Raw genomic sequence first — 13,887 nt, 5'->3', positions numbered from 1 at the left:
CCCCGAAGTCATATGCTGAACTTGTAACCACTACTACCCTAGACTGCAATGGCATTTGGAGATGAGGCCTCTGGGGAGGCCCTGGGCCTGCCCCAGGCAGGCCCACACTGAGGCCAGGTGAGAACACGGTAAGAAGAGGCCCATCTGTGCCATCAATGCTGCCCAGCAGCTCTGGGACACAGTCATGGGAGTGCACCAGCACTGACATCCCCACCCCCAACCATCCATGTCTGCTGCTCCCTCCTGTGCCAGTCAGCAGTAATGCATGTGATACAGAATGCAGACACACAGACACACACACACACACACACACACACACAATGCAGACCAAGAGTGAATAAAACTAAAACTTAGTAGTGAGGTCAAGGGTAAGGTATTAAGGGGTGTGACTTTTCTATCAGTTTCACTTTTTTCAAAATAGAAAATTTTGTTGTTGTTTTTCTTGCCAGTCCTGGGGCTTGAACTCAGGGCCTGAGCACTGTCCCTGGCTTCTTTTTGCTCAAGGCTAGCACTCTGCCACTTGAGCCACAGCGCCACCTCTGGCTTTTTCTATATATGTGGTGCTGAGGAATTGAATCCAGGGCTTCATGCATGCTAGGCAAGCACTCTACCACTAGGCCACATTCCCAGCCCAAGCTTTTTTTAAAAAACAAACAAACAAACCAGATTCTCTTTCAATGGGTGCTGGTGGCTTATGCTTGTACTCCTAGTTACTCAACAGTTTAGATCTGAGGATCATGGTTCAAAGCCAGCCCAAGCAGGAAAGTCTGTGAGACTCTTATCTTCAATAAAACTACCCTCCCTGCAAAAAAGGCAAGAAGTAGAGCTGTGGTTCAAGTGGTAGTACATTAACTTTGGGCAAAAAAGCTCAGGCACAGTGTCCAGGACCTGAGTTCAAGGTTGCGCAAAAAAAAAAAAAAGAGATTGCAAAGACTTCCCCATGACAGAAGCTGGGATACAGGGCAGTACCCAACCTTACAGCGCCCTCTGGGGCTCCTGAACTCCTCCAATGGGGCCCTATCGTCTGACAGAGGAAGAGCAGAGCCACTTGCCCGAGGTCACACGGACAGGCTGTGACTCAGCTGGAAGCTAGCAGCTACACTTGACTTCACCACCCTTCCCACCCATGCCTCAGTACAAGAAGCCAGTGTACACAGCAGGTGGTTAATAAAGGTGAAAGGACAAGTTGTTCTGGGCCCCTGAGAGCAGCTGGCCCCACTGGGCAGTCCTGGGAAACACTAAACCCCCTCATCTCTAGGCACAGGAGGCCAGAGGAAGAGGAGGGGAGCCAGGGCTGGCACACCTGGCAGTCTACCTCTCCTAGCCCTAGAGGAGACTTTCAAGTTGCTTCAGCTGCTGAAGGGCAGCCAGGGAGGACACAGGAGGGCGCCTGCACTGGGAGGGCAGCCCTCTCTCAAGACAGGGCCTCCCCCCCCACACACACACACACAGGGTGCCCACCATCCCTCTGTCATTGACGATGCTGGCATTCGCCATCCACCCACAGTCCCTGCCCTGCACCCAGGGGTGTGACCACACTGCCCTATGTTCACCTCTGTCCCCCAGAACAGGTACCCCCCTTCCTCCCCTCCTCCACCCAGCAGCATCCTCGGAAGGGTCTGCTGCTCCTCTGGTCTCAAGTAGAAGCCTCTGGCATGGCCCTGCCTCACCAGCTCTGAGCCCCCCCCCCACCCCGTCACCCCCAGCCTCAGCCACCTTGGCCTGGGACTGAGCTCACAGCTCCATGTCTCAAGCTCTCCCATACAGAGGCAGTCAAGATCCATGCCCATCACCAGAGGAGGCTCAGGAGGCAGAGCCCCAGACAACCTGCCCGGCAGCCGGGGCTCTGATCTGTCACAGTATCTCAGTGATGGGCAAGCCAGCCTCGGGGACACCATCACCTCCTCAGATCCAGCCTCTCCTCTTCAAGCCCCCGACGCCATCTTTCTGGAGCATTTTTCTAACCACTTCGACCCCCCACCCCGGCAACCCCCCCCCCATCCCCATCCCCAGCCGCCCGTCATGGGCTTGAACTCTGGACCTGGACACTGTCCCTGAGCTCTTCAGCTCAAGGCTAGCGCTCTACCACTTGAGCCACAGCGCCACTTCTGGCCATTTTCTATATATGTGGTGCTGAGGAATTGAACCCAGGGCTTCATGTATACGAGGCAAGCACTCTTGCCACTAGGCCATATTCCCACTCACCTCAGAGCCTGGGGCTTCTCATGACCTGGGGCAGTTGGCGCCCCAGCCCAGTAACCTCCAGGATCTGTTGGGGGGGGAGGGGCGAGCAAAAAGAAGCCAGGGACAGTGCTCAGGCCCTGAGTTCAAGCTCCAGAACTGATAAAAAAAAAAAAAAAAAGTATCAGCAGAAACTCAGATACAGCCCTGGGCATGGTGTCGCACGCCTGTAGTCACAGCACTGGGAAGGCTAGAAAGGAAGGTTCCCTAGAGCTCAGGAATTCACAACCCGCCTCGGCCACAGAGCAAGACCCTGATGCAAAATAAGTAAATAAACAAAATAAATGCAGTGATTCAAGACAGAAATCTTAGGAATGACTCAGCTGGAACTTGTAGTATACACGATGGAAACTAAGGAGTTGAAATCAGACCCTCTTTGATTCAGGCTGTGATCTGCAGGCTGCACGCTGCTCATCCTCACAATCTTGGAATTCGAAGGAACTTAGGAATCCTTCCTGTGCCACCCCCACTTTAACAAGCACTCTACCACTGCGCTAGGTCCCCAGGGTCGTCATCTTAAGATGGGGCTTCCATCCACAAAATCCCAGTGGACTGGTGAACCCAGCCCACTCCGAGCACAGTCACGGATGATGGCGTCACCCTTCCCCACAGAAAAGCACTGGCTGTTTCTGTGTCCATAATAAATGAAGGCAGGCTTTCCTGAAATTTCTGCATATTGATCTCTTCAAATATTGATCGTCGACTCTCGTATTTCTCCATGTGTTCTCCTTCTAGGCTGCTGTCTTGCTAGCTTGTAAAGTGGAGAAAAATCCTAGCTACTTATGAGGCTGAGATCTGAGAAGAGCAGTTCAAAACAAGCCCGGGCAGCAAGTCCAGGAGACTCTTACCCCCAATTAACCAGCGAAAAACCAGAACTGGAGCTGTGGTTCAAATGGTAGAGCACTGGCCTTGAACAAAAAAAAAAAGCTCAGAGATAGCACCTAGGCCCTGAGTTCAAGCCCCAGGGCATCTCCCCCCTACCCCCACCTCAAAGTTCCAATGCAAAGACCTCTAAAATCACCAAACAGCTAAAGGTCAGAGAGGTTCATGCCAAAGATCACAGAGCTACTAGATGTCAGAGCAGTGACTCCAGCATAGGCAAGGCTTCTAGCCAGATGCACCTGGCAAGCTGGCAGAACGGGGACTTGAACCCAGGGCCTGTAAGTCAATGCACTGTGTCCTCTGTAACAGCACCAAGTAGATCACAACCTAGAATGCACTAAGTGAAACTTGCAACTCACCTCTCTTTTCCCAGCCAACTCCCTGAAGTACTCTACTTTCTCTTTTCCAAAGCACTTGTCAATTGCGAACTTTAAGTTATTATAATATAAACACTACAATAGGGATCACTTAAATTAGAATAGGAATTTTAAACACAGTGCCTAACTTACATAGTAAATGCCAGCAAGCATCTCTTGAACGGTAAGTTAGTCCAATGAGCATTTATTGAATGCTTTTTTTTTTTTTGACAATTCTGGGGCTTGAACTCAGGGCCTGGGCACTGTCCTTGAGCTTCTTTTTGCTCGAGGTTAGCATTCTACCACTTGAGCCACAGCACCACTTCCAGCTTTTTCTGTGTATGTGGTACTGAGGAATTGAACCCAGGGCTTCATGCATGCTAGGCAAGCCCTCTACCACTAAGCAACATTCCCAGTCCTATATCAGGTATTTCTCTCTGGAGATCACACATGAGGGTAGTCTAGAATACCCCTGGCTCTCTGACCTTTTTCTTAAAGGTGGCCCAGTACCACCATGTGGGAGTGTTGCTGCCCTGGCAAATTCAAAGTCACTTTGGAGAGACTGAAAGCTGTGGACACAAGTCCCTGGGACCACACAGAAATTCTCAAGGAACCTCTCCTCTGTGCAGAGGCACATGAAGTCCAGTGAATGTCATGTGTATTTGGGTTTGGCTGAAACAATCTGCAGACAAAACTTTGACACTTTTCATATCTGGATTTTTTTTAGGGGGGGGCTGGGGGTAGCGGTGCCAGTACCAAAGCTTGAAATCAGGGCTGGGAATATGGCCTAGTGGTAAAGTGCTTGCCTCGTATACATGAAGCCCTGGGTTTGATTCCTCAGCACCACATATACAGAAAAAAGCCGGAAGTGGCGCTGTGGCTCAAGTGGGAGAGTGCTAGCCTTGAGCAAAAAAAGAAGCCAGGGACAGTGCTCAGGCCCTGAGTCCACGCCCCAGGACTGGCAACAAAAAAACAAAAAACAAAGCTTGAAATCAGCACCTACAGCTCTCACTTGGCCTTTCTGCCCAAGGCTGATGCTCTACCACTTGAATAACATCTCTACTTCCATATCTGGCTTTTTGACCAAAGACAAAAGGCAGTTGTAAAAAGTCCTGTGTTTACTATCTGTCCCTGTCCAAGAAATAGAATGAGGCTCATTCCTGTACTCCTAGCTTCCCAGAAGTCTGAGGTCTCAAGATCAAAGCCAGCCCAAGGAAGAAAATCTGTATCTCATCTCCAATTAACTACTAGAATAAAGAAAAAGGAAAAAGAAAAAAAAGCAAACAAACACAAAAAAGCAAGTCACTCCAGAAATGCTGCCCTGCTTTAGCAGTCTTCCAGAAAATTCTCCATTCCCCCACCCTCCCTCCCCCACCGGCAAGCTACAAGAACAGCGGCAGCCAGCACTGACTGAAGCCTACAGTACCACTGACTTGAGACAGGCCTGTCATCGACACCCCCCCCCCCACCTCACAGCTGGGTAGCTTGGAGTACACACTGTTTCTATGAGCCTCCGTAAGCCTCATCTGTAAAAATAAAAAACAATCGATAAGCGATACTTTTTTTTTTAGGACAAGCCCCCATAGAGAAAAGGAAACTATTGCTTCGGGGGTGGCCATTGTTTATGCACTTATTCTGTATCCTAGCAGTGTGCTGATACCGATTTTCAAGTACACCGCATCCTGGCAACATTTTAGGGGCGAAAGGTGCCGAGGGCAGGGTGACAGACGTGTCGTTCTTCGCAAAAGGGAAGGCAACAAGGCCCGAGGAGGGGCAGGGAGGCGGCCGGCTGGCATCCCGGTGGGAGCCCGGGCTCTCAAACCCGGCCCAGGAGCCCTCGATCCAGGGCAGAAGAGGCCGCCGAGCCGGGCGGGGGCCTTGGGGACTGAAATTCACCCCCGCTGAGAAGCGATCCCCTTTTGTCCCTCCGTTAAGGAAAATGCCGGTCAGGGCCCCAGAGGCCCGCGCCCGCCTTCGGCGCGGGTTGAGCCTCGGGCAGAGGTGAGGGTGAGGGCCGCGGGCGTGAGCCGCCCCGAAGGCGCCCGCCCCGGATGCCACCCGAGGAGAGGAGGGCGGCCAGGGCGGCCGGGACTCCGCTCACCCGGCCAGGCCTTCGGCGCACCTGGCCGGGCCAGGCCTCAGCGGCCAGCGGCGGGACGGGGCCGTCCCCGCTGGGAGAAGCCTGGGTCCCCTAAAGCAGCCGGCGGCGGCCCGGAACTCACCTGCCGTCGCCACCGCGCCGCCGCCGCCTGTCAGTCAAGCGCGCTCTCCGCGGCGCCGCGCTGGGTCGCGGGGCTCGGCTGGGCCGCGCCCCTCCCCGTCCCCCTCACTCGTCCAATCGGAAGAGGCCGACGCCAGGTGGGGGGCGTGTCCCGGGGGCGGGGTCTGACGTGGGCGGGGCCGGCGCTCTGACAGCATTGCTGTGCGCCGGAAGAGGCGCGGGCCCCGGCGCAGCGGCTCGGCGGCCGGACCGCGGGGCCGTGGCTGCTATGCCGATCACCGGGAAGATCTTCCGCCGCCGGCGGGCCGACTCGGAGTCCGAAGAAGATGAGCAGGATTCAGAGGAGGTCCGGTGCGTGTGGGGAGGGGCTGCCGTGGGCCGTGACTGGCCGAGGGTGTCGCCGACACCATTAACTGGGAGCCGGCGTTGTGGATTGGGGGCTCACGGGACGACGCCGCACTGGGGCCCGGCGTCCCGGGACGCGCGCGGACCTGACGGCCGGTGCTGCCCGGCGCCGGGCGGCGCTCTGGACCGCGGCGCTGGCAGCTGCGCAAGGGGGACACCTTCGAAATTGTACACTGATCCTGGGCTCGGCGGAGGATTTCTCAACCCGCGTGCATTGCCTTCTCTCCCCCCCCACCCTTTTCAGGTTGAAGCTGGAAGAGACCCGAGAGGTGCAGAACTTGAGGAGGAGGCCCAATGGGGTGAGGTGGGTACAGCTGCGGGAGGAGAAGGAAGGGTGGGGGCGGCGACAGAGCTACTCCCCACCGTGGGCCTCGGCCATGGATTTCTCGTTAGACGCACAGCCTTGCCTCCTGATACACTACTGCCCGAAGAGGGAACCCCATGCCTGCCCACTTTTAACCACCACATACGCTGAGCCTGGCGATCTTGGAGTGTGCCCCGGACATGCAGAAACCATCACTCGCGTTTTTTATTGGATGGGATTCATTATGAAATACACATTGACTGCTATGAGTTGGAAAAATTCAGAAGAGTACAATCAAAAAGAGAAATAGCACCAGGTTTTTTTTTTTCATCCAGAGGCAACCAGTGTTAACACTTAATATTTACAGTCTCTTCTCTATATCTCTTTTTTTTAAAGATTATGAGCAATGTTATAAGCACTTTTAGCCTCTGCTTTTTCTCAGTTCATGATATCCTAGGCATTTGTTCACATTGTGACATATTTTTTAGTGGCTGCATAATATTCCACCGGGTATATGTACCATAATTTGGTAATGCATTTTCTATGTATGTCATTTTGTGAGATTTCACCATCAAGTAAGGTTATGATGCATATTCTCTTGCATTTTTGTTGTATTTTTTTTGTTGTTGGTCATGGGGCTTGAACTATGGGCCTGAGCACTGTCCCTGAGCTCTTCAGCTCAAGGCTAGTGCTCTACCACTTGAGCCACAGCGCCACTTCCTTTTGTTGTATTTTCTTATGACTGTCAAAAATCTTAGAAATGGGATTCCTAGGCCAAGATAATGTCAAATGGCTTTGCAGAGAAGTGGACCACTTCACCGACTACCACCACTCACCATCAGCATCCATAGTGCTTGTTAAGCAGTGTTTTGTTTTTTTAATTAATTTATTTTTGCCAGTTCTAAGGCTTGAACTCAGGGCTTGGGCACTGTCCCTGAGCCTCTTTTGTGCTCCAAGCTAGCACTCTACCACTTGAGCCACAGCACCACTTCTGGCTTTTCTGTTTATGTGGTGCTGAGGAATTGAACCCAAGGCTTCGTGCATGCTAAGTAAGCACTCTACCACCAAGCCAACTTCCCAGCCCAAGCACTGTTTTGTTTTTGTTTGTTTTTCTGCCAGTACTAGGGCTTGAACTCAGGGCCTCATGCTCATGCCTGGCTTCTGAGGCTCTACCACTTATGTCACAGCTCTACTTCTGGCATTTGCTGGTTAGTTGTAGTTAAGAATCTCTCAAACTTGTCTTCACAAGATGACTTGGAACCTTGATCCTCAGACTTTAGCCTCCTGAGTAGCTAGGATTATAGGCATGAGTTGCCAGCACCCAGCTTATTTTATTCTTGTGGCTTTTGCAGCTGGCTTTTCTGCCTGCCCCTCAAACCTAGCCCTGGCATTAGAATTGCAGCCTTCAAACCTCCTGTGCGCTCTTCTTCCTCAGCTTTAAATTTGGTCATTTCTATTTTGTTTTGCTCAGCGCTGCCGCCCTACTGGTGGGAGAGAAGGTACAAGAAGAGACTACTCTGGTGGTGAGTATGGGACCATCCTGGTGCCTGCGATTGTGTGGTCAGTTGTGCTTTCTTGAGTAATAATAGTGGCAATCCTACTGCCTAAGCTGTGCGTCTGCTTCCTGCAGGACGACCCCTTCCAGATGAAGACGGGTGGCATGGTGGACATGAAGAAACTGAAGGAAAGGGGCAAAGATAAGTAAGCGCCCGGCAGGCAGAGATACAGGCTCCCCAGAGCCTCTGTGTTTGTGTGCCCTGCGAGCGGGGCAGGCAAGCACGTGTCTGATGCCGTGCTCACAGTCCTGGTTGTGCTTTGCAAAGGGTGTGTGGTTAAAACAACAGGTATTATAATTAGATAGAAAACACTTTGATTTTATTATCAAAGAAAGTTGGTGCGGGAGTAATAGGGGTATACATATATATATATATATATATATATATATATATGTTCCTGTTTTCCTTTAAAGATTGATTTCCAACTTAGTACTTTGGAATGGTACTAATGCTAGTGGGAATGCTGCAAACTGTTCTAATGTTTCCATTTTTTTATTTTATCTGTCTATTTATTGTGCCAGTACTAGGCCATGAACTCAGGACCTGTGTGCAGTCCTTGAGGTGGTGTGTGTGTGTGTGTGTGTGTGTGTGTGTGTGTGTGTTTGCTCAAGGTTAGCACTCTACCACTTGAACCACTACTCCACTTCCAGCTTTTTGGTAGCTAACTGGACATAAAAGGCTCATAGATTTTTCTGCCTAGGCTGGCTTTGAACTGTGATCCTCAGATCTCAGCCTTCCGAGTAGCTAGGATTATAGGCATGAGCCACTGATGCCCAACTTAAAGGCTTCAACTTTATTTTTGCTCGTTTTGTTTTTTTGCCAGTCCTGGGGATTGAACTCAGAACCTGAGCACTGTCCCTGGCTTCTTTTTGCTCGAGGCAAGCAAGCACTCTACCTCTTGAGCCACAGCGCCACTTCTGGCTTTTTCTATATATGTGGTGCTGAGGAATCGAACCCAGGGCTTCATGTATACAAGGCAAGCACTCTTGCCACTAGGCCATATTCCCAGCCCCAAAGGCTTCAACCTTTATTCTCAGAAACAGATTGTTTCGGGGTTGGGAATATGGCCTAGTGGCAAGAGTGCTGAGTCCAAGCCCCAGGACTGGCCGCCCCCCCCCAAAAAAAAAACAACCCAAAAAACAGATTGTTTGGGCTGGGAATGTGGCTTAGTGGTAGAGTGCTTATCTAGCATGCATGAAGCCTTGGATTCTATTCTTTAGCACCACATAAACAGAAAAGGCCACGGAAGTGGTGCTGTGACTCAAGTGGTAGAGTGCTAACCTTGAGCAAAAGTACCTCAGGGACAGCACCCAGGCACTGAGTTCAAGCCTCAGGACTGGCAAAACAAACAAAAATACGGATTGTTTAAGCGAAGTGTTGGTGGATCACATCTGTAATCCTAGCTGCTCAGGAGGCTGAGATCTGAGGATCGAGATTCCAAGCCAGCCCAAATAGACAGATCTGAGCGACTCTACCTCCAATTAACCCGCAAAAACGCTAGAGTTGTGGCTCAACTGGTAGAGTGTCAGTCTAGAGCAAAAATGGTAAGAAACAGTGCCCAGGCCCTAAGTTCAAGCCCCAGTATGGGCACAAAAACAAAACAAAGACTATTTTATAAAAGAAAAGAAATAGGCAAGAACTGGCAGCTCACTCAGCGGAGCGAGAGATGCCTGTCATGCTCTTTACTGTCTTTCAGGCCAGCGGGGACATTTCTTATAATAAAATCAGTGACAAAATAATTCAGCCGAACACTGCAACGTTTACCCAAGAACCGCAGCTCCTCATTCGCCAGCGGTGCTGCCAGAGGCCACCAGCTTAGACGAATCTGTTCCTAGCATTTGTCTGTCCGCCATCATAAGCGGGAAGTGCCCTGCCTCACTGCCTTCTCCTTGCAGGGTGAGTGAAGAGGAGGACCTGCACCTGGGGACATCGTTCTCTGCCGAGACCAACCGGAGGGACGAGGACGCAGACATGTAAGTGCCCGCCCGAGGGGCTGCGCTCCAGTCCACGGGTGAGGAGGCCTCGTCCCCTAGCGCTCCTGGGGTCTCCCGGGGCCTCCTGGGAGATACACGGTCTGGTCTTCCTCTCGCCCCCTCTCAGGCCTGAGAAATTTGAAAATCCTCTCAGAAGCCCTTTAAAATGGTGGTTAAGGGGGTTGAACTTCTTTTGTGTGTTTGGGAATATTGAAGGCAAGACCTTGCACCTTGCCTAGGCACATTGCCCCACTCTGGCTCTCAAGATAAGTGACATTCCCCCAAATCACTGCAGGGATAAACACAGACTTGCCCACTCTCAGAAAACACGTGTGGTTGTGCATACCTGTAGCCCCTGCACTCAAGAGGCTGAGGCAAGAGCACTAGGAATTTGAGGCCAGCCAGGGCTGTGCAGTGACGCCCTGGGAAGGCCTCAGGAGAAGGAGGAGGCAGGAGGGAACCATCATCTTTTTGACCTCAAAGAACTTCCCATTTCATGATGCCAGTAGGGTAGTAGGACAGAATCTCCTATGGTGGGCGTTCTAAGTTGAAAATTTGTAACTTGACTAAACTTGAGTCCGGCAAATCGCAGCAGTCAGGAGGCTGAGGCACGAGGGTCAAGTTCAATACTAGCACAGGCTACATCCCAAGACCCCCATCTGAAAAGCCAAAACCACAGCGAGCTGCACTGTTAGTTTTCTTTCCTCACTCTCCGTGGACTAATGAAAACTCCCTCGCGAGCCAGTGGGCCGGTGCTGGGCGCTGACCCCAAGGGGCCTGCGGGGCTTCCCGCCCCTCTCTGAGCCTGGGCTTCCTCTTGTCAGGATGAAGTACATCGAGACAGAGCTCAAGAAGAGGAAAGGGATCGTGGAGCACGAGGAACAGAAAGTGAAGCCAAAGAACGCCGAGGACTGCCTTTACGAGCTTCCGGAGAGCATCCGCGTCTCCTCGGCCAAGAAGACGGAGGAGATGCTCTCCAACCAGATGCTCAGCGGTATCCCCGAGGTGGACCTGGGCATCGAGTACGCACGCCGCCCCTGCCCCCGGCCTCCCAGTCACAAGCTGTGGGGCCAGGCGCGGGCAACTAGCGCCCGTCACCCTAACTTCTCAGGAGGCTGACACCTGAGGATTGTGGTTTGAAGCCAGCCTAGGCAGACAAATACAAGAGGCTGCTATCTCCAGTTAACGAGCAGAAAGCTAGTAGAGGTGTGGCTCAAATGGTATAGCACCAGCACCAAAAAAAAAGAAAAAGGCACCGGTGTCTCACGCCTGTAATCCTTCTCAGGAGGCTGAGGTCTGAGGATCATGGTTCAAAGCCAGCCCGGGCAGGAAAGTCCAGACTCTTATCTCCAGTGAACCGCCAGAAAACAGGAAGTGGCGCTGTGGCTCAAAGTGGTAGAGGGCTAGCCTTGAGTGAAAAAGCTCAGGGACAGCGCCCACACCCTGAGTTCCAGCCCCATGACCAGAAAAAAATAAAGTGGGGAACTGGGCTAGGCTGTGGCGCCGTGGTACAGCATTGAAAAGTCCTGGGTGCCCCCCGCCCCAACACACACACCATGGGGGCTAGCTCTTGCCACCCCCACCTCCCATGGCCCCCTTTCACCTTAACTACTCCTGCTTTCGAGGGCCTCTGCCATGGCTGTGTCCAGACACATCCAGACATTTCTGAGTTCTTACCTCCTCTTTGGCCGAACTAGCCTGGAGCCTTAGGCAGGCTGCTCTCTGGGGATTGAACTCAGAGCCTACCACATTCTAGTCAAGTCCTGTCATCACAGCTATGAGTTATCCGCAAGAATGTCACCCTGGGGCCTGGCCTGGTGGCACACACCTGGCATCTCAGCCCTTAGGAGGCTGTGGCTGGAGGACCACAGGTTCAAGGGAAAAAGAGGGGGGGCATAAAGAAGCTCAGTAATGAGCGGTGCCCCAGGATAGATGAGCGTTTCCTTAAGTGGCAGTGGGCAGCGAGGCTCCCTGGTCAGTCCATCTGCATAGCCAAGCTGCAGTGAGCTAACCTGGGTTGTGGTTCCTTCTGGCAGTGCTAAAATTAAAAATATAATTTCCACGGAGGATGCCAAGGCCCGCCTGCTGGCCGAGCAGCAGAACAAGAAGAAGGACAGCGAGACGTCCTTCGTGCCCACCAACATGGCTGTGAATTATGTGCAGCACAACCGATGTAAGCACCCTGGGGGTGGCTGCCACGCCCCTGCGTGTGGGGGGGTCTGCGGTCCCCCAGTTCTGTCTCATGTGTCTCCTGCTCTCTGTCCAGTTTATCACGAGGAGCTCAACGCTCCCATAAGGAGAAACAAAGAAGAACCCAAAGCCCGGCCCTTGCGCGTGGGGGACACGGAGAAGCCGGAGCCTGAGCGTAAGAGTGGCTGAGCTCCACAGCCTTGGGGGGCCATTGAGGCGGGGAGGCGCCCCGATGGCGGGGGGGGGGAAGGGGAAGGGTGGCTGGCAGGGGTGGAGATCGGATATTGTGGCTGGGCATCTGGGTTCTGGTTGATGATGTGGGCCAGCCTCCCCTATCTTCTTTCCAAACCTTGGTTTCCCCACCTCTGAGGTGGGGTGCTAACGGAGCCTCTTTCTGCACTGGCTCTGTTGAGCACGGTAGAGACTCAGCACAGGTCGGCTGAAAGGTGCTCAGACGTGGAGTTCCTTCCCGCGGCCTTCCTGTGCTTCGTGCTGGGGCTCTCCTGGCTGGGTCCAGCGCAGCAGCGGCCCCTCCGCTCCCCTTCTCAGGGTCCCCTCCGAACCGGAAGCGCCCTGCCAACGAGAAGGCCACAGATGACTACCACTACGAGAAGTTCAAGAAGATGAACAGGAGGTACTGAGACCGCAAAGCCAGGCTGCGCAGCACCGCACCGTGCGCACACGCCCAAAGCATAAAGGAGGTGTACGTGTGCGTGTCCCCATGCACACACGCCCAAAGCGTAAAGGAGGTGTACGTGTGCGTGTCCCCATGCGCACACACCCAAAGCGTAAAGGAGGTGTATGTGTGCATACCCAAAGCATAAAGGGCCTCTACGTACGCGCGCAACTGTGTGCATAATCCCCACAACAAGACCTGGCCAGCAGCTGCCCAGTAGCTGTGGACAATCCCAGATAGACTCAGAGCACTGCTGCTTACCTGCTGGACTTTTTGTTTGTTTTCATTTATGTTTTGGTTTGTTTTGGAGAGACAGAATTTCCCTATGTAGCCCAGGCTGGCCTAGAACTTGCAATCCTTCTACCTCTGCCTGTCTAGTGGTTGAATTACAGACCTGACCCACCGCTCCCAGTTTCTCACTGGATTTCTCAAGAACTAAATGCTTGTGAAAGGAAACCATGTGTTGTTTGCATATTTGCAGGCAAACTCTTCTTCGCATTATTAAATTTTGTTTGTAAATACGCTGACTTTCTCTTACTGTTTGTTCTGGAGCAGGACTAGCAGGTGTTTGTGGTTGACGGCGGGCATCAGATGATGATTTTTATGACTACATAGGATCCCTGTGCTCTGCTTTCACACATCAGAATGAGCCCTTCACGGTTGGGGGGGCCGGGGTTGGGGGAGGGGGTGGACAGGAAGTCATCAAGGATGGAACGAAGGTGATCTTCATCATACTGACTTTCACATTTGGCCTGGTTCTTTTGATTAAAAAACAAAAGTAAAAACAGCATTTCTCACCACTTTGACAATGTAATTAGTAAATACAAACCAAGTCCAACCTTGCTGTTCGACCTGACGTTCCTTACGCCCACACCTGGTGATATTTTCAAGTCCCCCTGGAGTTGGGTAACCCGTCGGTAACTGAATTACTGCCATGGATTTTTCATTTAGTTAAGGATTGGGACACCCTGACCAGTTAGCTATGAAATGCCTTCCCACCTGGGCTGCCTTTTGCTCTGGGGTTGGGCTGAGGAAAGGCAGCCAGTGTCTTCTGGCTGGTTGAGCGGGTAAATAAGTTCGGGG

General features: G+C 52.5%; 1 protein-coding gene across 2 annotated transcripts; it reads left to right on the top strand.

Annotated features, from left to right (window-relative positions):
* The first annotated feature begins 5,912 nt into the window (after positions 1 to 5,912).
* C1H9orf78 (chromosome 1 C9orf78 homolog) lies at positions 5,913 to 13,326 on the top strand. 2 transcript variants are annotated; one of them, XM_048344914.1, is made up of 10 exons: positions 5,913 to 6,051; positions 6,350 to 6,409; positions 7,881 to 7,932; positions 8,040 to 8,110; positions 9,861 to 9,938; positions 10,763 to 10,960; positions 11,975 to 12,111; positions 12,205 to 12,303; positions 12,678 to 12,804; positions 12,855 to 13,326. In XM_048344914.1, exons 1-9 carry the CDS (start codon positions 5,969 to 5,971, stop codon positions 12,767 to 12,769), a joined length of 870 nt encoding a protein of 289 aa, XP_048200871.1. In that variant the 5' UTR covers positions 5,913 to 5,968; the 3' UTR covers positions 12,770 to 12,804; positions 12,855 to 13,326. The 2 variants fall into 2 exon arrangements, with proteins under 2 accessions (XP_048200871.1, XP_048200861.1); XM_048344904.1 differs by having other exon boundaries at positions 12,678 to 13,326.
* Positions 13,327 to 13,887: the final 561 nt, after the last annotated feature.

Source organism: Perognathus longimembris, chromosome 1 (assembly GCF_023159225.1).
Source record: "Perognathus longimembris pacificus isolate PPM17 chromosome 1, ASM2315922v1, whole genome shotgun sequence".
In the NCBI taxonomy this organism is placed as follows: domain Eukaryota; kingdom Metazoa; phylum Chordata; class Mammalia; order Rodentia; family Heteromyidae; genus Perognathus; species Perognathus longimembris.
This window is presented reverse-complemented; position numbering and strand designations above follow the sequence as displayed.